The sequence below is a fragment of the Uranotaenia lowii genome, chromosome 3 (assembly GCF_029784155.1).
Source record: "Uranotaenia lowii strain MFRU-FL chromosome 3, ASM2978415v1, whole genome shotgun sequence".
NCBI classification, from domain to species: Eukaryota; Metazoa; Arthropoda; class Insecta; order Diptera; family Culicidae; genus Uranotaenia; species Uranotaenia lowii.
This window is the reverse complement of record NC_073693.1, coordinates 150,577,625-150,601,565: the sequence shown is the minus strand read 5'-3', so window position 1 is coordinate 150,601,565 and position 23,941 is coordinate 150,577,625. Positions and strand designations below refer to the sequence as shown.

Here is a 23,941-nt window from a genome sequence, read left to right as displayed (position 1 = left end):
CCGTCACAATATATCCCGGCCGTTCCGTTCACGCACTGTTCACACCGATAGACGCCTTCGTTCCCCTTTTACACACGCTTATCCAAATCTACGCATCCAATATACAGTGTTGCCATTCTCCTTGTCTCCTACTTAAACTCGTGGCGCAAGGTCTGTAAATAATCAGGTGTTAACAAATTGTATATATTAAATGCACAACCCTACATCCCTACCTTTCATTTAAAAGAAATTAAAAATCAAATTAGCGATGTCAATATGTTACAAAATCCTTCAATCGGCTTGATTCAACCTTTTGTCCTTCTTGAACGTTCATTGGGAAGAGTTTCATTGGAATCTGGTGCTGTTATCCGATTTGAAGTATCTTGGTTTTCTTCTAAACCTTCATCGGAGGGATCCTTAGCTTCAGACTGAGATGCTATGCGTTTAAGATGGGCTACACTTCTTCTGAACTCCTTTCCGGAAGTAGTTGATTTTATCATAACGTCAGTTCCTTGTCTTTTTGTAACCTTGAACTCTTCAGGAGAAAAATCGGAAGCAAGTTTGTTATCCTTCTTAGTTCGCTTCGCAAGCACTAGGTCACCGATATCAATGCTACTGTATCTAGCTTTTCTGCTACGATCAGCATACAGCCTACCTTTTTCTTTTTGGATTCGGTCATGATCTCTGACTTCTTCAACTTCGCAAACCTCCACAGGGATACAGGGTAACTTGGTACGTAACCGCCGCCCGAACATCAGTTCTGATGGAGACTTTCCTGTAGTTGGGTGTATCGCAGAATGATAAGTTAGCAAATATTGACGAAGCTCCTTCCGCCAATTTTTCCCAAGCTCTTGCGCAATTCGTAGCCGTTTGAGAATGGAGCGGTTCTGACGCTCTACCTCCCCATTCATTTGAGGCCAGTACGGAATAGTACTCTCAAGCCGAATCCCTTCTTCTTCACAAAATAGACGGAATTCCTCAGAAATAAATTGGGGTCCGTTATCTGCTCTCAAGACCACTGGCAGTCCATATCGAGAGAATATAATAAGCAACTGTTCAATTGTGGAGGTTGTTGTGATTTCTTGCATTTCTACTACTTCCAAATATCTACTGTAGAAGTCAACACATACAAAAAGATTCTCACCGTCTGGGAGTGGTCCCAAGAAATCAACAGCGATTTGTTCCCATGGTCGCGATGGAAGCTCCTTCCGGACCATTGGTTCTGGTGGGCCAGGTGCGGAAACTAAAGTGCAACCGTGACAGGATTTCACGAATTGCTCAATGTTTTGATCCATTTTTGGCCACCACACGTTTGCGCGTAAATGTCCTTTCATCATGCGCATGCCCGGATGACCTTCGTGAGCCAGATGTAAGACACGTTGATGAAGTCTTTTTGGGATTACAATCCGATCTCCTCTCAGCAACACGTTATTCACGCAACAAAGTTCGGAAAATATTGTCTTATAGCTTAAGGGTAACTCATCTACGGTTTCAGAATTCAATGCGGCTATAACTTGTTGTATATCTTCATCTTCTTTACTAACCGTCTCAATCTCTTGCCATGTCAAGGCGATTGTCTGGGCAGCAGCAGAAGCAATCTCTCGAACCACTAACTCCTCTGCTTCATCAAAAGGTTTTGGAGATGACGTAGACAGTCGCGACATTACGTCAGCGATGTTAGACTCACCCGGAATATGGACGATGTTATACGTAAAACTTTGGAGGCGCAAAACCCATCTCTCGATTCGGGCACAGGGACGAGATGCTGGTGCGAACAAGAAAGTAAGAGCTTTGCAATCAGTGAGTAAGTTAAACTCCCTACCAATTAGGTAGAACTGAAATTTTTCTACACTCCATACCAAAGATAAAGCTTCTTTCTCGGTTTGGCAATATCTTCTTTCTGTGTCGGTGAGAGATTTGGAAGCGTAACATACGACCCTTGAACCTCTTTGCTCATTAGTTTGAATCAAAACAGCGCCCAAAGCAACTGGACTGGCATCCGCAAACAAAGAAGTTTCATCCTCTGTTCTAAAAAATCCTAAACAACTAGCCTTAGATAACGTCGTCTTTATCCAATTGAACGCCATCTCTTCTGCGTCACCCCACCGAAACTGATTTCCTTTCTGTATGAGTTTTCTGAGTGGTTCATCCATTTCTGATACCTTCGGAATGAATTTACCCATATAGTTAGCTAATCCTAAAAAGCTTCGGACCTCACTTTCATTTGCAGGACGGCGAAAATCCATAACAGCGTCTCGCTTAGCATCTGATGGCATTATGCCTTGAGAACTGATTCTATGCCCAAGAAAATCGAATTCCGTAACTCTTATTTTACATTTTTCCCAATTCAGAACAACTCCCCTTTCTTTAAGTTTTTGAAGGACCTGAAACCATGGTAAGTGATAAACATGGAGTTAAAAAAAATGAGTTTATTACAATGTCAATTTGAGTTATTTATTTCAGAAATTTCGCAAAAGATTTACTTATGTCATCATACCTTATTCAAACGAATATCATGTTCTTCAACGGTGCTTCCTTCGACTCCTACATCGTCAAGGTACCAGTAAGCGCCTTCACAGTTTGCTAGTATTTGATCCATGGTTCTTTGAAATATTTCAGGAGCAGAGACAAGACCGAAGGGAAGGCGCTTGAATCGATAAAGCCCACGATGAGTAATGAACGTCATCACATTTCTACTTTCTTCATCAAGCTCCAGTAGGAAAAACGCGTCCATAATATCTAGTACACTCCAGATCTTCCCTCTTGCAATCCTGGCCAGAACATCTTCGATAACAGGCATGGGGTGCCGATCGCGAATGACTGCCTGGTTGACACGTCGTAAATCCACGCATAATCTTATTGATCCGTTAGCCTTGTTTGCGACCACAAGCGGCGAAACCCACGTTGCCGGGCCTTCCTTAATTTCGATTATGTCTCGCTTTAGAAGTTCGTCTAACTTCTCGGTCACTGCTGCTTCAAGGTGAATCGGTACTCGTCTCAATGGCTGGAAGATTGGAACTGCCTTTGGATCCATCTGAACACGAACTTGAACACCGGAAATCTTAGAAAACGGAGAACGCTTTACATCTGTTCCATCCATCACCTGATTCACTTCCAATCCTATTCTCAATATTCCCAAATTTTTAGAGGTCTCATCTCCCAACAGGTTTCTTTGTCCACCTTCAACAACGAAGAATTTACAGTTTGATGCGCGTTTCCCAATCTCAACGATGGCTTCGAATGTTCCCAAAATAGGAAGTGATTCATTGTTAGCGTAGGCCTTGAGGATTTTATCACTTCCTTTTTCGCACTTGTCTACACAGCAAAAAAAGTGTTGCTATATTACGTCAAAAACGTGCACATAAATTGAGTCGCTAAATATCTCTAATATTACATCATTTTCACGTATATTCGATAGCTTGTAAAAGATGTAAAAAATTACATCAAATGTATGTAATGTATCAAAGAAAACAAACGAGAGCATAGCAACGATGGAAGTGTTCTGTTGATGTTTTTAGAGGATATTGTTATTAAAATGTTTCAGAGTTTTCTGCAGTATTGTGGTTCTTTCTTCACATGTAGTATTAACAAGGAAACAAAATAAAAAACGGAAAAGCGAAATTATTATCAGTGAAAAATGTATGCTCTATTTTTATTAGCTAATGCAGAGATTTTTTTAACACAGGGATTAGCAAGTTATTGAAACTTATTCTGCTGGTGCGATAAGTTAACTTCTTTGTCCCGACTCGGGGAAATGCTTTAGGAAGAAAAGTGTGTTCGATTTGGCTTTGAAAGCCGATCGCATCTCATCAGAAATGAAATGCTTGCTTCACGAAACTTATATGCTCTCACCACACAAAATAAGAAAGGAGTTTGATAAAAAAATGAAATCATAGAAGATTGATTTCGAGACTCATCGCATTAGTCAACTTTCTATAAAATGAAAAAATGAGAATACCGGTTTTTTTATTGTTATCATACACATATTCTACATCGATCCGAGAAATTGATTACATTAGCGAACCATCAAAACTATCGGCCACACATTACTAGCAACTTCCTCTTTAGTCATTAAGCTTTTTAGTTAAGATCTGGAAGGCGATGCGATCCACATCCGATTAGCACTAGATGAATAATTTGCGATTCCCCATAGTTTTTTTCAGCTGCTTTAAACCATTTTTCAACCATTTTTAGCTTTCCGATTCTAATACATCCAATATTCTTGGGAGAGACATTCATGTTGCCCAATATATTGAGGTAAAGGTCAACATTGTCCTGATCATCCTGATCAATCTAAGCGTAACCGGAAAAATGGGGTGAAAAACATATTTTCTTCAACCATATTTTGAGATCCGGATGATGGAATTCCTACAAATAAAAACAAAAACTAAATAAGTAACATATCGATTGATTTGCTTACTTTTTTGCTGAATATTGATAGTACTTACAAATTTTAAAAAAATCTCTTAGCTTTGGAAACCTTCCATAATATTTCGAGTCGTGAAATGACAACAGAAACAACCGTGGCTACTTTGGTGTAATAATGCATAGCAGGTTGTGATATTACACTACAAGACGTGCTCAAAATTAGTACATTATTAAGATGTAATATTAGCATCGAAAATATGTTATATTTTTCGAATATGAGAATTACATCGTTAATCACTAATAATACGTTTAGTGGCTTACATCTTTTTTTGCTGTGTACGTTAACATGTTGAGCTTTCAGCTTTGTCCATGTCTCAGAAGTTATTATATTGACGTCTGAACCCGAATCGATGAACACTTCAGTTGCAACACCTCCAATTGCACACTTGAACACGTTAGTTTTGCATCCCGTGTAGAACGTATAACACAGCTTCTTTTCAGATTCAAGTGACCTCGTACAAGATTTAATGTCTTGGCTTGGCATGTTTTCATCTACCTCAATTGCATCAACTTTTTTATAAAAATCTGGTTTTCGCGAATTAAAAACGCGTTTCCGGCAGACTTTCTCAAAATGTCCAAGCCTCTGACATCTCCGACAAGGTTGATCTCTTGCTGGACATACTTGTGATTTAGAAATGTGTCCTTAACGTCCACAACCGTAGCATATAATTTCGGGTCCATTACCAAAAATTTTACGAGGCCCAACAGCAATTCGTTTCAGAATTCTTCCTTGCTGGCGTTCTGCTTTTGGTTTCCATGTTCCGACTTCACAAACCGATATATGTCCACCATCATTCATATTCGTTCCAGCTTTGAACTCCTTTTCCTGATGTCGTACACTCTCCAGCGAAGTTCCCATGGCCTCAATATCTGACAAGGACTGATCTTTCTCCAGAATCTTCCTTCGAAGCTCTGGTAAGTTGCATCCTTCCACAATAACGTCGATAAGCATGATCTCCTCCAAAACAACGCGGACCTCTTTTGAATACTTTTCGAATCCGCAGTCCATCAGTTGCTGGCGCAGACGCAGAACGTAATGAGCGAAACTCTCATTCGTACCTACCTGAATTGAAATAATGAAAAGACAAATCGAATCAAACAAATCATACCTTGCTTCAAAGTGCGTAGCTTATGTCTCTCCAGAACATCTTGACGACGCGGTTTGAAATACGCATCCAAACGACTGATTGCTACATCATACCAAGGCTTCTCTACCATAACCAGAGGAAAATCTTCAGTGCCCTCCAAACTTTTGTAAACTTTTTGCAACTGAGGACCCCCAAAATGTAATATTTTGGACCGTTTGATTTTCTGGTCGGTTATTTGATATGAGTCAAAATAAAACTCCAGCGAATCTTTCCACTCCCGCCATTCTTTGGCCAGTTTACCGTTCTCGATTTGTTCACATCTGAACATAGGCAACGGTCTACTTTCATCCATCTGAAACCGTAAATAGAAAAAAACAATCTCAATGTTTAATTTTCTCTACAGCCCCCAGCAATGCTTGAAATAAACTGGTTCAAAATTTTTAGAATGTTCCTCAACATAATTTTTACAATAACAACTTCTGTCTGGATAGCTTGTTTGTCTCCAAAAAAATTAAGAAAACTTGAACGACGCAAATTTAAAAACTTTATTTCAGTTACATCCTGACAGACAACCCCAAAACCAGTTATTACTAACAGCATCTCTTTTCTCAGTTTACTCACAAACTCCTTTAAAGCTTCAATAATTGTTGCATCTCTGTAGCTTCAATTCACTAGATAAAATAGCTCCCTGCTATTTCATCTATCGTCCTAGGCTCCCTGCTCTTGGACAATTCCAAATTACCTGCCAGCTACTTTCACATGCTCCCTGCACTAGACCTCAACATAGCTCCCTGCTATGATGCATCATTTTCCAGGCTCCCCCGCCTCAGACATGTACGACTCAGTATCATAATACGTTGAAAATTATGCTCTATGCTCCCTGCAATAGAAGCGAAATTGTGGCTTCTTATCATTCTGCTGTAATATCAGTATTACATGATCACAATCCAGTTCTTCGTTCAACGCTCTATGCTCCCCGCTAAGTCAACATTCTGATCATGCTTTCTGCATTGAAACCCGGAGCACTGATTCAGAAACTCTAAAAGTTCCTATACAATAAAAAAATTAACCCAGTTGTAGGAGGAGCGCACTATTCTGCTTGCACTATTCTACTCACATCCAACTTTTCTATGGTTCTTGGCAAAACTTTGAGCAACACATTTAAACAAGAAAAATAAATGGAACCTCCAACACTGAGCTTAATGATCTTTTATCTCTCAAACTAAATAATATAAAACATTTGATCCGTTGATAGTTAGAAAATGAAAAAGTTCAGTGAAATAAAACTTACTGCGAGAAAAAAAAAAGAATTTCTTTCACTTAGTAACATTTGCCACAACCTTTTATAATTTTTCATCTTAGGTTGCTGAAAAATAGTGATACTTGGCTAACAGAAACTACTCCCCAGTTTTTCATCCATCGCTGAGTATGCTTTGACTACGCTTTTAAGTCAATTAATATTAATATCGATGATTAAAACGATTAAAAAAAAAACATTAAATAAAACTCTTAAATTTCATTGAATTTAACTTTCAAATCATCATAAAAACGATACATAGTCGACACACAATATTCACCACAAATTTCATTCTCAATTTCCACTTCCTGACCAAGTTGTGGCCAAGCGTTTGTTCTGATCCAACTGCCAACTCACCTAAAAATAAAGAAGTGTTTTTTTTATTGTTGTTATTCTCTTCAGCGAAAAAATAGTATCAATGTTCCATTCATAATTTACAAAAAAAAATAATTCACATTATTTTATTTCCTTTTTAATTGTTTACTTACCAAATCTCTTCCTTTCCAAAAAAAATGCAAGCATGTAGCACAGAATAATGTCCATAATACTAGAAAATTTTGGAAATCGATTAACATAAATCACAATAGGGTAAGTGAGCCTTAATTTGGCATGCTCCTTATCTTGGCATGCCAAAATGCATTTTGGTAATTTATATGTCAAACATATGCTTAAAAATATAAAATAAATCAAACATAAAAGAAAATCGCATTTGTCTACATTCTGCATAGCATTTTTCCGCAATTGAATCCAAATAACTGCGTAATAATTTTTTTTCCCATGACAAACTGGAAGTAAAATTACGATTTTCGCAGCAAATCTGAAATGAACCTACCTTGCTAGTGCATCTGCCTTCTTCGGATCGATTTTAAAAACACACTTCCCTATGAAAAAATTACTAAAAAATACCGATGGTTACAGCAAAACGTGGCAAAAAATATAAAATTATAACCTATTCCAAACAACGTACATATTTTATCTAAAATTGAAGAAAATATAAACATTTTTTTCGCCTAATCTTGGCATGAAATTCCACTAATTGAGGTTTGTATGTATGTGTGAGAACGAAATCAGCAGGCAGACGGTAGCCAGCAGCCGGCGACCGAATCGTCGGCCGTTAGTGCACAGTGGTCTGGAAATTTAAAAGCCGGTCGAAAGTAAAAAGAATGATTTTAATAACTTAAAAATACCATAAATGTATTTTGGATTATAATCAATTTATTTGTTTCTCAAGCGTATTTGGCATCTTAGTAGGAATTGTAAAATCTTTGGTAAATTTCCAGAACTTTTCCTCTCAACAAAGTTTACTTCTGAGCACGAAATCAACCGGATCCGGATCCGAATCGATATCTTGGATCTCAACCTTGAAGTTACTTTATCCATACCCAAAAAAATCTACATTTGGAAATAAGGTTCAACGTATTTTGATTTAATTTTATTTGTGCTGGAGATGAACATGTGCTGCATATGTGTCGCTTTGAAAGGAACGGTGACAAAGTTCAAATTATGACATTCTAAATATTATGTTTATTAAAAAAAGTAATTACATTACAATGTTGAAAAACTATGTTATTAGGAGCTAAATTTTATTGTTTTCAATTTCAAGTGAATTCAAAAATAATATTTGACCAACATTGTTTTATATTATGGATCACTGTGCATCAGCAGAGGTGACGACGTTTGTTTCCCGTAGGAAAGGAATATGCGAAGGAAGCGCTGCCGAGATTGGGTGATGATTTTGCATGAGTGCGAGTGGGATGCAGCTTGAATTTCACCTAGCTTTTAAATTTGCTGTTCGCTTCCATTGACTATAGTTCCCAAACGAACAAGTGAGATGCAATCTATTTCTATCAGGCTGGCTGGAGTGAGCGATAGTTTGTCTTGTTTTGCTATCCGGGTGTACGCAAACGATTGCTAGAAAATTCCTAAGGGCGACATTTTAAATATGTATGATTCAAAGAATCGTTCGCTTACTTGAGTTTTAGCTTTAGCTTGCTCCTTGCCTCGGTCATAATGGTTTTTAAATTGTTTCTCCTCCTTTTATGGGAGTGGAATAAAAAAATATGAACATTCACTATCGTATGTTAACTTCAATGGAAACAGATCTATCATGATTTCATTTTAAAAAATTGAACAAACGATATGTTTGCTCGGTTAATAAACATATTTATGTTAACCAATGAAATATTTTAGAACCTATTTGTTCTAGATCGTCATTCTGATAAAAGAAATTTTAAACACAGCAAAAACTGAAACAAACAAGTGAAACTTTTTTACGTAAGATTATAATTCTGCATGCAAATATCAATTCTAAAAAATGATTGACAGTTTGTACTTTCGACTTTTTGAAAACAACCAGAACATTGTTGTGCTTCCTTCCAGGATATTATCAACGAATTCGTGGGGGCTGTTGTTGTATTAGTGAGGAAAATTTCTTCTAGAGGCGGCCAATTTGAGGAACTCATAAAGGGCCACAATTAGGAACGGGGGCCACAATAAGGAGCATTTCAATCAATAGTTTGATCAGATTTATCTCAAATTATCCACCGCTTTAAAGCAAGAACATATTTTTACTACATTTCAGGCCAGTAAGCAATCATATTTGTCGAAGGACTTTTGAAGGTACATATTACAGGAAGACTGCAATCATGGGAAATATAGTCAACCACGCCTTAGGGGCCAAGTTCGGGTACATTCACCCTACTCACGGTTGAAATTAGCATCAACAAAAAAAAAATTATATCACGTTCCATCTCCACACTATTTATGCACTATCAATTTTGGTTTACAGGTGTCGTCCCTAGATCCGACTCTGGTAAATTGCAAGCACCGAGATGATCAACACAGAATGATTAATGGCTGACAAATACGACGAATACGTAAAACCTTTCACTTAACACCGATCAAATCTGTTTCAAATAGGCCACGAAATGGGACTAACCTCTAATTATGGAAAAGCTTAATCTCACTTTACCATTTTCAAAATCTCTTGTTACTTTTCTCACAAATTTCTATTCGGCACCATTTCAGCTATCGATAATACACCCATGTACAATTTTGACCGCCATTTTGTTTTCGTTTCCGAGCCACATTTCGATAGCTGATCATTTCTTTTTAAGAAAAACCCGGCAAAAATTCTTTTTAATGTCCAGAAACGAACTCACCTTGATGTCCTGCGGTTCTTTCTCCCGGTCGTCGCCAGTTGTAGGGTCCTCCTCGTCCGTTTAATATCACTATCGTCACAATATATCCCGGCCGTTCCGTTCACGCACTGTTCACACCGATAGACGCCTTCGTTCCCCTTTTACACACGCTTATCCAAATCTACGCATCCAATATACAGTGTTGCCATTCTCCTTGTCTCCTACTTAAACTCGTGGCGCAAGGTCTGTAAATAATCAGGTGTTAACAAATTGTATATATTAAATGCACAACCCTACACCTACGACACATTTTGCGACGTACGCACGCAGGTTGAAGTGATCACGGAAGACGCTGAAGACGAGTTTGAAAATGATGACGTGAAAAAGGAAACCCGGAGAAAGGAATGCAAGAAGACGTTTAAGGAGTTTATGGACAAGTATTTTTCAGTGAAAATGCAGCTATTGTCGAAGATGGAATCGATGCCTGTTAGATCAAGGTACCACAGATCCTCTGTTCCCGATTCAGCCATGACATGTCACACGAGATATCCTGAACTGACACTGCCTATTTTTTCCGGAAAACTTTCAGAATGGATTAGTTTCCGGGACAACTTTAGGTCGCTGATACATGACAACGCACTGTTGAATGAAATGGATAAGTTTAATTACCTGCGTACGTCGTTGAGAGATGATGCACTTCTACAGATCAACCAGATTCATGTATCAGCAATAAACTACGGCCTGGCTTGGAGCATACTGGAATCGAAATACGAGAATCACAAGCTGATTGCTCAGGAGCACATGAAGGCTCTCTTTGCGGCACCTGCTATGCGGATGGAAAGTTTTGAAGGGTTGAATGTACTGTTAACAACTTTCAAAACAAACCTTCAGCAGTTGGAGAAGTTGGGCCAGAAGACAAGCGATTGGAGTGCATTGTTGGCATTCATGCTTTCGCAGAAGTTGGACGCAGGAACATATCGACTTTGGGAAACTCACCATGCTTCTAAAAACGTGCCTTCCTACGAAGCAATGGTTGAGTTTTTAGAAAATCAGTGTTCGATTTTGCAATCGACTGCCAATCGGAGTGGGAATGACTATCAACGCAATTTTAGAGCTCCCATCAGCCACAGCACCGTTACAGTAGAGAGATTTTGTCTTGTCTGTGGAAATGGATCGCACAAGGTCGAACATTGCTCGAGATTCAGCAGGATGAGAGTGATTGATCGGAAAGTTTTGATTAGAAGATTGGGACTCTGCTTCAACTGTTTAGATTCCGAACATTTGGTAGCAGACTGTTCGGTTAATTCCTGCCCGAAGTGTGGACTACGTCACCATCACCTGCTGCATCCATATTCTCCAGACCATAGAAACCCGTCGGACAATCGGAATTTTTCTCAAGCCCCACGTAGACCTAAACGCGCGAACAGTGAGTCAAGAAGCGAGTCCTACTTGCAACTCGATCAGTCCCAAACTCAACCTTTGCAAAACAACTCCCCACCTATACAACAGCCACCTCCCACAAACACGCCCATAGTAAGTCACCACACTACCACTCTAGTTAGCACAGAAACACAACCCCACAATGCTATCTTGTCGACAGCCGTTGTCATGCTTGCCGATAGCAGCGGTAACACGGTCCTAGCTCGCGCTTTGTTGGATAATGGATCTCAGATCTGCTTGATGACTGAGAAATTATCACAGAAACTTAAGTTCGAACGCTTTCGAGAAAACCTTCTCGTGAAAGGTGTAGGAGGATCCACGAATGTTGCGAAGGAGTCCGTCCTTGCTCGTATTGTTTCATGTACATCTTCATTTACTAGTGCTGAGAGGAATTTTTTCGTGCTGCCTCAAATAACGCTTGATTTGCCCCAAAGAAACATCGACGTTAACACCTGGAAACTTCCGTCTTCAATCAGCCTTGCAGATCCCGATTTCAACAAATCAGGCCCAGTTGATCTTGTGATAGGTGTGTCTGCCTTCTACGAAATGTTATTGCCGAACCAGATGAGAATAAATGACGACGGCCCAATCCTACAGAACACTCACCTAGGATGGATTGTCGCAGGACAGCTTCCTGAAACGACAGTTTTATCATGCAGTACCGTAATTCCTAGAGAGAGATTCATCTGAAAAACCAGTAATAGATTTGATTCGTTGTAAGCCGCAATGCTGGGTATCTCTTTTCTTTGTGCTCTGGTTTGTCCTGCTCATTGCTGCCCGTTCGTTCTACAATACTGCCAGGCCAGCAATCGTCCAAGTAATAATGTTTCTCCAAGAGCTTTGGAAAGAAAAGCCCTTTTTGGATGAAACATGGAAAAAAGAGCGTCAGCTGTATTGGATGCAGTTCAAGAACAAGATGTATGGATTTTACGAAGGTTCGATACCCCGATGTATACTCTTAGCAGCACAACGATGGACAGACAAGCTTCCCAAGTTCCCAACAACACGAGACCTTCAGCCACAGTCTAAAGATCCAACGAAGTATTAGCGTCATTATCGTCACATCGTCCTGGACATCCTTTAAAATAAGTATTTTACGCCCCCATAAGGGGCACTGTTGGCACTGGTGTCATTATTGACCGTATTGCCAGGGGGCCAAACATCGAGTTACGTTCAACCCCACCTGTTTGTTTGCGGGTCCTATAGTATTTTTCCTCCGCCAGGGTTAACACTGCGCCGTTTGGTCTGAAGTCCAGAATCGCCGACAAGTGAAGGATCCCGATTGTTCATGGTCATCGTTGTGCTCCATCTCATTTACCACTGTTTGTTTCACCGTTCGTTTATGGTTCTCAACTGAAAAAAAAAGTAATTTACGCCCCCACGAGGGGCACCATTGGCGCTGGCAGCGCATTAGCTGCATTTGCCAGGGGGCCGTTCATTAAGTTACGTTTTACCCTATCTGTTTGCTAGTGGAATATTCAGCAGTTTTTTTCCACCAGGGCTCATTCGCCGTACCGTACATCGAAGACATCCAGGATACTTGCTCATGATGTGGTCTACTATTACCATTTGCACCGTCTAAGATAAGTATGCCCCCAGTTGGGGCGTAAGTGGCTAGGAGCGGCATATAAGCCGTCGATGCCAGGGGGCGATACAAAAGTTACGTTTTCCTCACCCATAAATAGTATGGAGAATTGTTGTGTATCTTTCTTCAACAGGACTTTATTTGGAAGGCTCCACATCAAGAAACATGATCAACTGGAAAACTTATAGTAATTTCAGCCCCCGAAAGGGGCAAACCAAGGCTTTTAACGAAGTTCATTCTTTGTAAACGCCTGGGGGCCGCAGTGCAAGTTACGTTGCATTCACGGTAAAATCAACCCAGAATTTACCCTCTTCGTTTTTAACAGGAAATCATCGACACATCAAAACTCAGACGTAGATGAAGGCGCTTTGAAGGGTGGCAGCGATGGTCTACTAGCAATGCTGTAAACCTATCTCGAACAGGAGTGGTGTCGAAGGACGAGGCCAGAAGGCTGCAGAAACATCACGAGTCGAGGTTCAAGATGATGAGCCAAAGCTTGTTACACAGCGCAACAGTTTTCTATTGAGTGAACTCAAGGCGGGCGGTATGTTTGCGCCAAAATCAAGTAGCGCAACGCAACGCAATATCAATTTTTATATTGAATCATCCCCCAGCGACAACTAACCGCAGTTGCCAAATTACTGCCGCACACTTTTTTTTAACAACGACGAACAATGCATGTGTGCAGCAGTATACCCAAAACGAATGACCGATAGCCAATCGACTATCACAGGCTGCTCCTAATTGCCTGGTAGCGAAACAAAGGAGAAGTAATAAACCCGCCGTGTTGATCAGTCGCAGAAGAATATACAGTCCATTTTTTCGTTGCCATTGGTTGTATCGTTCGGTGTATTAATTAAAAGATTTTCTTGTGAACATATCACTTGATTTAAGTGTTTTCAATATAAGTTCGAACCTCAAAACGTCTGGGAACTTCGCGGGAATTCCAAACCAGCGATATATTTGGGAATTGGCCCCAACAAGTACATTTACTCTTTTTCGATCGTAAAATGGGCGTTCTCTTCTTTTTTTGAAATTTTACCAAATGTACTCTTTTTTTTAAGACATTTGATTAGAAAAACCAACAAATTTCTTATATTTAATGAAGTTTATTCGCATCTTGAGCTTGAGCTAGCTATCAACTACGGTCCACCTGCGACTCCTCCTGGCCTATGGCATAATGGTTGCACTCCGTGATTTGTTCGAGATAATCATTATTGCACAATGAACCCACTAAAAGATTGCTTTGAACAAGCACTTAAAAAAAGACATACACCGTCTTAGCCGATTTAGGCTCTACAGACTGACGTGGACAACTTAAGATTAACATTCAACACCCAGTAGTGAGATGGGAATCGAACCCATGCCATCAGTGAGCCAGCAATTACCGTCTTACCACGCTAACCACTCGACCACCGACACGTACGCACTTCAATCTCACTGAACAATTTTGAGGATCTTCTACTTTCAAATGAACCAATAACGACGCCGGCCAAGTCCGTGTAGTCGATAGTGGCTTGGAAATTACTTTGGTAAATGATGTGGAAACTCCTAATTAATCCCAAAGACCTTAGTTAGAAGGCAACCAATTGTAAACTAAGAAGAATGTTTCAATAAAATGTTTTGTATGGAATCATTTGTTATATTCATATTCTTTGAAAGTTCCAGAAAGTTGATTTTGATTTTGATACTCTCTTGTCTACCAAACTTCTGTCAATCAGTATAAACGACATCGCTGCCTAAAACAATATAGCTTTTAATAAAATCCTTCTCTTTCTATACTATACTATATATACTATATACTATTTGGATTTCATCGGTATCCTGTTTAGAATGGTTTTGTTGCATGAAAAAAAAAAGAGAGAGACTCACGATTACGATACCAAACCGAGGAAATACTGCTCCACACGGTGTGGACCTGTTCAAAGTGGTTTTAAAAAATAGTACAGCATCCAAGTCGATAGGAAAGTGAAAGTGTCTAAGGAATAAACGGTGATCGGAAAGCTCTCACCGGATTTTCCTGCCCTTGTTGTCCGTGCCGTCTACCGTTCTTCGCAGTATGACGTCTGTTTTTGCTCGCATTTTCTTATTTTCCAGTAACTAATCACTCGAGTTCACACATCAGCTCTTCTTGACAGAATTATACTATTTTTCAGTTCCTTGTAAATTTTACCTTGTGTAACTTTAAACCACTACAGCTAGTATTTCATCGAGAAAGAAACAAACCCAAAAAATGCAGCGCAACCGCAACTAGAAAACGCGTCCGCACCCTAACAAGGCCTACTCGGAACTCAATATCATCGGGATATATTTTTAAGCTATTAAATTGACGTTTTTGGCAAGTTTACAATCTCAACTTGCCAGTAACATCGATTAAATAGATAAATAAAATCCATGTATGAACCAAGCTTTGCTCCTGAATGCAATACCAGAGCAAAAGTATAGGGTTTGTCAATATATTTAGTTTAATCCGAAGTTTCACTTATCCGAGTTGGTCTCTCCCCGTCTACTTTGGGTAAGCAGCCCAAGCAACCAAAAGTCCTATAAAACAGGCACAAAAACGCTTACTTAGCCCCATCATTGATATGAATGAAGTATGTTCTTTGCAGCTCAAAATTTAAGCTCTTATTGATACTTTCAAGATCCAAAACAAGTCTCGATGACCTTCTATTCAGCTTCCAGCGGCCTCTTAATTCAGCTTCCGAACATCGCAAAATGAGCGGAAAAAATTTTCTCTATCTCAACTGAACCCTTGGCTTCGGTTCATATCACCATCTCTTCATGATTTACTGTGATCTGTACCGGTGCCGCCATGATGCCACGCGCCGGATTCCAAACTTGACAAATTTCTCAATTGCTTCTTTCCCACATTTCCTTCATATATCGCATCAGAATGGTCACTCAATTACTAAATAACTTATTGAAAAAAACTTGCCCGGCTTGGGGATCGAACCCCGGTAAGTATCGAACACGCTACCACAAGACCACGCCTAGATGTTGTTTTAACTGAAATTAAAACTCGAAGTGGTGATTTGATTTTGAAAGCACATCAATGCACTTTTTTTGACTTACCAAATCCCGTTTTGAGCACTTTTGTGCTCTTTATGTGACTTACCAAATCCCGTTTTGAGCACTTTTGTGACTTTCAAGTTCATTAATGAGTATATAAAGTTCACTAAAGGAAAATGGGCAGTTGTTTCTCTTTGTCAGCCAATATATAACTTTCAATGCCTTCATTCAAGTAAATATGTGACTTAAGGCTGCTTGGGAGGGTTCTACTGTACATCTTTTGCATATCATCCGGGCGTAAAGCTCGGTAAATATATGGATCTTGTGTCAACCTGATGGCTGTATTAAGATTGGCAGTTCGATCTAAGAGTTACCTCCATTCTGAATGTAGGACAGATGAAACATAGACCCCGTCTAAAGGCACGATAAATATGTACAATATTCACTTTTCATACAAGTTGAAAAATGTCAGTTATTTTTGGAACAATTTTAAGAAAAAATATATGAAAGTATAGCTAATAGTCAGTATTAATATGTTTTAAATTAACATGTTCGTCGCCATGGGACCCATATTCGTGTGACGGGTGTATTTCCTGGGGGCCCCGGCACAGCAAAAAGCGTGTGACGCTCTCTTAATTGTCAACCGCTCAGCTTCGCCACACGTTTCAAATATTGAAGTTCTCCCTCTCCGCTTTCTCTCTCCGAGAAATTCTTGGGTCCCGGCTAGTAATACTACCAGAGTAAGCGTGGCGACAAACGTGTTAAGGGAAAAAGTTGAAGTGTGTAAAATCTACACATATAGGTACTGCCGAAAAAGTACTGAAAGTCAAGTTACTTAGCCCCTGAGCTTATGTAATCCTTTAAAAAATCGTAAAAAATATTTCCTTATCTATAAAGTTTTTAGAAGAGCTAAAGTTGTTTGTAATCATTAAACTAAGCTACTGTGAAATTTTCAATGAAAAATTAAATTGAATTCTAGAGGGTTAAGTATGAAAGATTTTCGACATGGGTCAAATTGCTCTTAAAACAAGTCATGATGGGCATGATTCGGCCCAACTGTAAAATAAATCAAGACTTTATTTTCAATTTTCTATCTATTATCAGCTCATTTAAATGAAATTTAAGATATGATTAGAAGGTTAGGAAGGAGCATTAACTATATTTGTTCAAATTTTGTATGATTAACTTGATTTACGAATGAAATATTGAAAAATTGTTTGCAAGATGGTCCAAAATATGCCCCCGGACTAACATAATTACGTTACCCTTAAACATGGCTCGCGAAGATTTTCACAAAAAAAGTTTTATTTTGAAATAAACTAACAGCGGAAAAATACCTATATTTGTCTATCAAAGTTTTACATTATGTATCCGCCTGTGGGCTGTTTGTATTTTTTCGAGGGGTTTTTCATAGTCAAAGACCATTTGGCCCGCGATTGTATGGTATATGACAGTTTTAGACCCCCGAGTATGCAATTTTTCTAATGTACCGTAAACTGGGGGAACTTTGATTACCGGGGTAGCATTGATCAACATGAAATTTTTGCAGATAATCATCCTTAACTAAGTCTGAAATGAAAATATCTGAAAACTATTTTCTACGTTTAAAAGTCTATAAATTGAGTTTCAAATAGGCAGAATTTGGTTTGAAGTTGGAGATTTTTTTATATTGCCTAAAATGTAGTTTAAAAAATTTTAAAATATCTGTTTTTTCGAAGACTCACAAACAAACACCTCTCCTGATCAAATGATAGCATTTAGAAGCAAATGGGTTGTTTTATATGAAATTTTGACTTTTCTCCTTTAAGAGTTTTTTCATGGTCATTCTATGATCATTTTTGGATATTTAAAACAAAACGGACATTTTCTTTGAGATTCATAGATGTATAGAATAAATTGCTAAAAACACTATCAAATGGCTAAGTTTAAATAAAAAAAACATAGGAACAGTGGGAGGGCCTAGAGAATTGCATGAAGGTAAAATTTCATTTATTTTTGAGGCCATAAAATATTGAGATATATTTATAATTTCTGCCCCTGAATGTATGCAGCAACATTGTCCAACTTTTGAGTTTATTTGTTTTCGAAAGAAAACGTTGAAAAATTCAATAGAGTCCAAATAAAAATATACTGTTATTGTTATTTTAAGCCGTCCGTGCTAATTGGCATCAAAACAATAATTTTGAAGATGTTGAGATACGTCAAAATGTTCATAGGCGTATTCGTGATGCAAAATTTTCATAGAGAAATACATAAATGTTGTTCGCTGGCTACAAAATGAGACTATTTTGGCTCTTTCAGATTTAAAAACTTGCTAACTAGCGTAAGAAAGTACAATTATGGCACCACTGTTCAACAATTATCACAGCCTCCAGCAGCTCAGCGTCAATTCAAACTAGTTGTGTCCGCTCTCTGTTGTCTTACGAGTGCCGTTGGTTGAATTTTGATTACTGGTGTAATTGACGGCGCACTTCTATCATCGGTTGTCAATTAAGAAGAATGTAAGTTTTTAGCTGTTTAATCATAAATTTATTTGTATTGGTGTTTAGGACTTTTAAAATTTACAATACATTTTCATTTTATTCAGTTACATGATTTTTTTCACTCAATCCTGCATATGAGAATCATATTCGGTCCGATTATCTCTTATCAAATATAAACAAAAATAAGAGTGTAAATAGTCAAATTGACGTATGTGTAAAAAATGTCAACTTAAAATCCTATTATGTTTTTCAGTAATTTCATAAATCATTTACACTACAATTTTTTAATCTCAAAACCAAGAATGAACAAAACCTAACATGAGCCGATTTGAAAAGTTACTACTTATCAACGTTGGTAAGCTTACTCCCAAGCTTGAATCAACCACAGTTCTGCTATAAAGTGTTAGACGAAAGCATATTTGAAAATGATGAGTTGCAATTCATACCAAACTATAATAATATTTTAGTACCGATGAAGGGTTTTCTTCTTCTTATCAGAATTTGACAATTCAGAATACTTCGTGTTCATTGAAACCTTATAAAATCCATATCCAATGATATTTTAAAGCATTGTATGTTTCAAATAGCCCTGCAAAATACTCACGTAGGTCTCATTTCTTTTCGCCACCACAAACAAACACTTAAACGAACGAAAATAACTAAAACCGTGAGAATATGCTACGGAAAGATGTCCTGGAGCATGTGGATGAAATGTGTTCTTCTGTCTCATACAACAGATTTAAGGGTGCACTTAATTGCATAGCAAAGGATGAACACTGCAGCCATAAATTAGAGCAATTGTTTGCAGCTTAAAAAGATTTTGTTTTAACCGCTTTGAAATTTAAAAACAAAAATTTAAACCTGTTTTCATCCAAAGCAATTATTAGATTCCTAGTTATGTTTAGTTGTGTGAATAGGTCAGGAATTAACAAAACTTTTAATGGTTCCAATCAAACGTGGACAGATAATTCGCCAACCCAAGGACACTCACGTGAAGCAATCACCTAAAACGGGTCCCTGATCCCGATAGATACACATTGCGTTCCCGCACAAATTCGGAATGCCTTCAGGTGGCACTCGACCGGAGAATGGCAACAATTTTCCCATAACCAACTCGTCCCACTCATTGACAATTCGAGTGAAGTTCAACTCGACTAGGACCAGGATAGCCACTCCTGGCAGCGCAGCGTGTAGGTGGAATCGAATTGGTTGATATCATTTACCCTGTCTGCTCGATGCTTCCATGTTTCTAACTTTCACGTATCGTAGAGTACCTACTAAAACGACGATGATCCGAAGCGCATGACCAGAATTTGTGGCATAGCTCCGGGAGTGAAGCCACGTGTCGGTTGATTCTAAAAGGGTGCTTGCCATGTGTTTATAAACGGCTGCTAGGAATGTAGGATAAGTTGTCTTAAAACGGATTTAACCCTGAAGGTTTTATTTTAAAAAATAAGCTTCTGAAAAAAATTGTAGAGTAGTTTTACAAGAAATGTGCGGAATTTGGTACTATAACATAAAAAGATAGAACTAATAACGAATAACGAAGAACGAAGAACGAAGAACGAAGAACGAAGAACGAAGAACGAAGAACGAAGAACGAAGAACGAAGAACGAAGAACGAAGAACGAAGAACGAAGAACGAAGAACGAAGAACGAAGAACGAAGAACGAAGAACGAAGAACGAAGAACGAAGAACGAAGAACGAAGAACGAAGAACGAAGAACGAAGAACGAAGAACGAAGAACGAAGAACGAAGAACGAAGAACGAAGAACGAAGAACGAAGAACGAAGAACGAAGAACGAAGAACGAAGAACGAAGAACGAAGAACGAAGAACGAAGAACGAAGAACGAAGAACGAAGAACGAAGAACGAAGAACGAAGAACGAAGAACGAAGAACGAAGAACGAAGATCGAAGAACAAAGAACGAGGAATAAAGTTGGAATAAAATATTATCAATCGAACGGCAAATCTGGCTCATTTCAAATTAAAAACGATCACCTTCAACAAACTTCAATGCCATAACCTTTCCATGTTGCAAATCAATATGTCCGACATGCTTTCTACTTTTGATTAAATTTCCTGTTGACAATAGTTGAAATTCATTGCATTCTAAAACGCTTCCGTGTCTCTCGGAACTTTTATTTTTCTTCTTTTTTGAAACCCTACTCTATCAGAAGTAGGAGTAGACTCGGAGGGAAAGTTTTATGTTCCCACTAGCTATGTACATACATAGCAATTCGATACAGAGAAGCACACTCATCAACAGGCCATTATAGGAATTGTCAACCTAGACCGGAGCACATCCTTCCTACATCCGCCACACCTCTGCAGATTCCTTGTTGCCTTCAGACAGGAGCAGCTTTTCTTCGATGTTCGGTTGTTTGCGTTCTCGGATGAAATTTGTAGGGGAAAACTGTAGAGAACACAACATTGAAAAGCTATTAAAAGCGTTAAAAATAACTAAATAACCAAGTTGAATCTTACGACGATGCAGTGATCTGATTTACGATTTACTTTAAAGAAATAAAAGGATAAACTCGAAAACCTTGAACTCGAAAAACTTTTTTATAACTAAATATGCATTTTTATCAAAATTTGGGAGACAGCAAAAAACAGCATTTAAATTATGGCCCCAAATGATTGTTTTAAGTAAAAATTGGTGGAAATGTTGCGAAAAGTTGGAGAACGGTTGGCATGGACCGAGCGAATCGGATAAATATTGGAAAGCCATGTAAATAAATTTCATAAATGGTGGAAATTTTCTGTGCTTCTGTTTCCAAAATCTAAAGTCGTTTCAATGAAATTTTCACCTAAGAAATGATGAAAACCTTGTTAACCACTATAAAAATTTAGAAAATCATAATTCGAAACCATAAGTTATTTTTTTTTAAATCTCATCGGCCATTTTACCCCTTTAGTGCGTTTTGTACAGTTCTCCCCTACCTATAGGTTTTTTTTTTCAACTCAAATACGAGTAACCGGAAACTGGTCCCAATGAAGTGTAGGTTTCTTTTGGTTTTGGAGTCTGTTTATAAAACTGGGGTTTGTCGTTTTTCCCAAGATTTCATTGGCCTTGACATATTGTTACTACTTTGGAGTTAACATTGGAAAAAATGTCACAGTCAGATAGAAAAAAAAACCATCTGGACAGGTAAATTAGAAACATGCCTCCTTCCTTAGCCATGAAACTTACAACAATATGTAGAAATGAATCCAACAGTGTGATTTGAAATTTCATTGAAAAGACAAGATAAAAAATAATATAAAAAATAATTCACAACTATTCTCATTAATTTTTATATCATCTATTCAATGAAATTTCAAATTACAGGGTCCGGCAATTGAAGTGCTACATTATTTCAACAGTAATTATTTCGTTGAACACGAAACAGTATTGAACGACCCTTCGTCGCTTTGTTTACATTAAGCCTTAGCTATCCTTGGATGTAAGTGTTACTTTTGTAATCAGGTGTTATCCGGAAAAATGGATCTCGAACAGAAACGTAGCGCTGTGGTTGCCTTGTTCTTTTCTGGCAAGCGGCAGAAGGACATAGTTCGTTAGCTGTCCGATATAAGTGTGTGCAGAAGTTTTGTATACCGTACAGTTAAAAGATACCTGGAGACCGGAATTGCCAAAAAACGGTATGGTGGAGGACGCCGACCTACTGTGGTGACACCTGCCATGGCGGAGATCGTTAAGAAGCGCCTTAAGAGAAATCCTCGTCGTAGTGCCACTAAATTGGCAGAGGATCTCAACACATCGGATCGAAGTCTTCGTCGGATCCTGAAAGATAAACTTCAGAGAAGATCCAAAAGGTTCAAGACCTTACGGTGAAGCAGAAACAAGAACGGGTAAAAAGAGCGAAGGCGCTGCTGAAGAGGGTCGCGGAAGGAAGATTGAAGAATATCGTGTGTACCGACGAGAAACTCTTCACCGTACAGCAGTTCGTGAATAATCAGAACGCCAGAGTTTGGTTGCCAGACAGATCACGAAGCACTGCCGACTTGCTGACGACCACCCGGCTACAGAAACCAGCATCGGTCATGGTTTAGGCCGGAATCACCCCTGATGGCCGGACTCCGCTGGTTTTTGTCCCTGAAGGAGTGAAGATCAACCAAAATACATATCGGGAACTAGTTCTACAGAATATCGTCGAACCTTGGGCACGTCGACATTTTGGTTCCAGGGATTGGGTTTTCCAACAGGACTCGGCGCCGGCTCACAAAGCGAAGAAAACTCTACTTTGGTTTGCGCAACATTTTCCAGGGTTCATTTCGAGCTCCGATTGGCCGGCGAGTTCGCCAGACCTGAACGCTATGGACTGCGCTGTTTGAAGTATGTTGGAGTCCGAAGTCTGTTTTAAGAAACATGAAGGTGTGGAGGTCCTGAAGCGACATCTCGTGGCAGCCTGGGATAAAATACCACAAGAACACCTGCGGGCCTCATACGATGCGTTCCTCGACCGTCTGACAAGTGGTTGAACTCAATAGCGAACAAGTCGAACTTTACCAGTGCTCTCTACAGCTGGACTTGAAAGCTGTAGAGTAGTCTTCTGCTCCATTTTGACCTATTTTTATTCGTTCCACTTTTTAATGGAGCCCTTGAAGCATGTCCGTAAGAAGAACTGCCTCATAGGGGATGTTTTGGTGATCAAATTTTTCCTAGAACATTCCTAGAACATTTTGGCATGAAAAATGTATACATAAAGAATAGTGAAAAAAGTGATACTTAAAGTATCGCCAACTGGGGCAACATGCAACAATTTTCAACTTCAATGGCTTCTAAAATCTTAATGCTTACAGATAATCGTACCTCTTGTACATCAAAAGTTTTAAGGATGACGGGATACCAAACTGAAGTAGTCAGATAAATTATTGGTTTTACCAGAAAACTAAGAAAAAAGGGCAAGTTGCAACAAACTCTGTAAGTAAATAAAAATCAAATAAAAACGTCTGAAAATTTAAAACTTTTGCTACATTTGTGATGTCATAACGCATAAAGCACGGATTGCAGTAATTTTTGGTTTTGTGCGAATCAAATTTTTAATTTTTTCTGCCAAAAGTGTTAACTTGCTGCATACATTTAGGGGTATAAAATACTACAACATATTCTATTAGCTCAAATCATGAAAATAAATCTTAGAATGGATGAAATTTTAATGTTAACAAACGCATAATGCAAAACAATCATTTCCCAGCATATGGAAACGCGATTTATGAGATTTAGTTCCGATTTGCATTTTGTTGCATTTAGCCCTACAGCTAACTTAATTGTAAAAATATTTATTTAAAAATATTTGGTGATTGTCCGAGAAATATTTATACACCAACGGTGTTGGTATAGTATAATGAAAGCAATATAAAGTTTGTAGGTGATATCATTAAGCCAATCCGTTATACTGAGTAAAGTTTTTTATGGCATCGAAAAATGTCAAAATTTGTACATCTTTTGCTCGATTTTTTAAATTTTTTATGACAATCACAAAC

At 38.5% G+C, this 23,941-nt stretch overlaps 5 protein-coding genes across 8 annotated transcripts in view; 2 read left to right on the top strand and 3 right to left on the bottom strand.

The window, feature by feature from the left end:
• The window catches only part of LOC129755060 (5-formyltetrahydrofolate cyclo-ligase), a 48,685-nt gene that overhangs the window by 3,473 nt on the left and 21,271 nt on the right, over window positions 1-23,941 (top strand). The window contains exon 1 of one of the 4 annotated variants that reach the window (XM_055751382.1): window positions 18,336-18,467. The exons of the other annotated variants lie outside the window; for them this stretch is intronic. The gene's annotated coding sequence lies outside the window, so the exon portion shown is untranslated. Of the gene's footprint in view, window positions 1-18,335; window positions 18,468-23,941 lie in introns of those variants that run through there. 4 annotated transcript variants of the gene reach the window in all.
• On the bottom strand, window positions 285-1,643 carry LOC129752726 (uncharacterized protein K02A2.6-like). The gene has a single exon (XM_055748497.1). It carries the CDS (start codon window positions 1,641-1,643, stop codon window positions 285-287), a length of 1,359 nt encoding a protein of 452 aa, XP_055604472.1.
• On the bottom strand, window positions 2,471-3,079 carry LOC129752725 (uncharacterized protein K02A2.6-like). The gene has a single exon (XM_055748496.1). The coding sequence runs from the start codon at window positions 3,077-3,079 to the stop codon at window positions 2,471-2,473; it is 609 nt and encodes a 202-aa protein (XP_055604471.1).
• On the bottom strand, window positions 5,051-5,847 carry LOC129752724 (uncharacterized). The gene is made up of 2 exons (XM_055748495.1): window positions 5,517-5,847; window positions 5,051-5,466 (listed from the first exon to the last, which is right to left on the bottom strand). Exons 1-2 carry the CDS (start codon window positions 5,845-5,847, stop codon window positions 5,051-5,053), a joined length of 747 nt encoding a protein of 248 aa, XP_055604470.1.
• LOC129752723 (uncharacterized) lies at window positions 10,410-12,062 on the top strand. The gene is made up of 2 exons (XM_055748494.1): window positions 10,410-10,429; window positions 10,522-12,062. Exon 2 carries the CDS (start codon window positions 10,584-10,586, stop codon window positions 12,060-12,062), a length of 1,479 nt encoding a protein of 492 aa, XP_055604469.1. The 5' UTR covers window positions 10,410-10,429; window positions 10,522-10,583.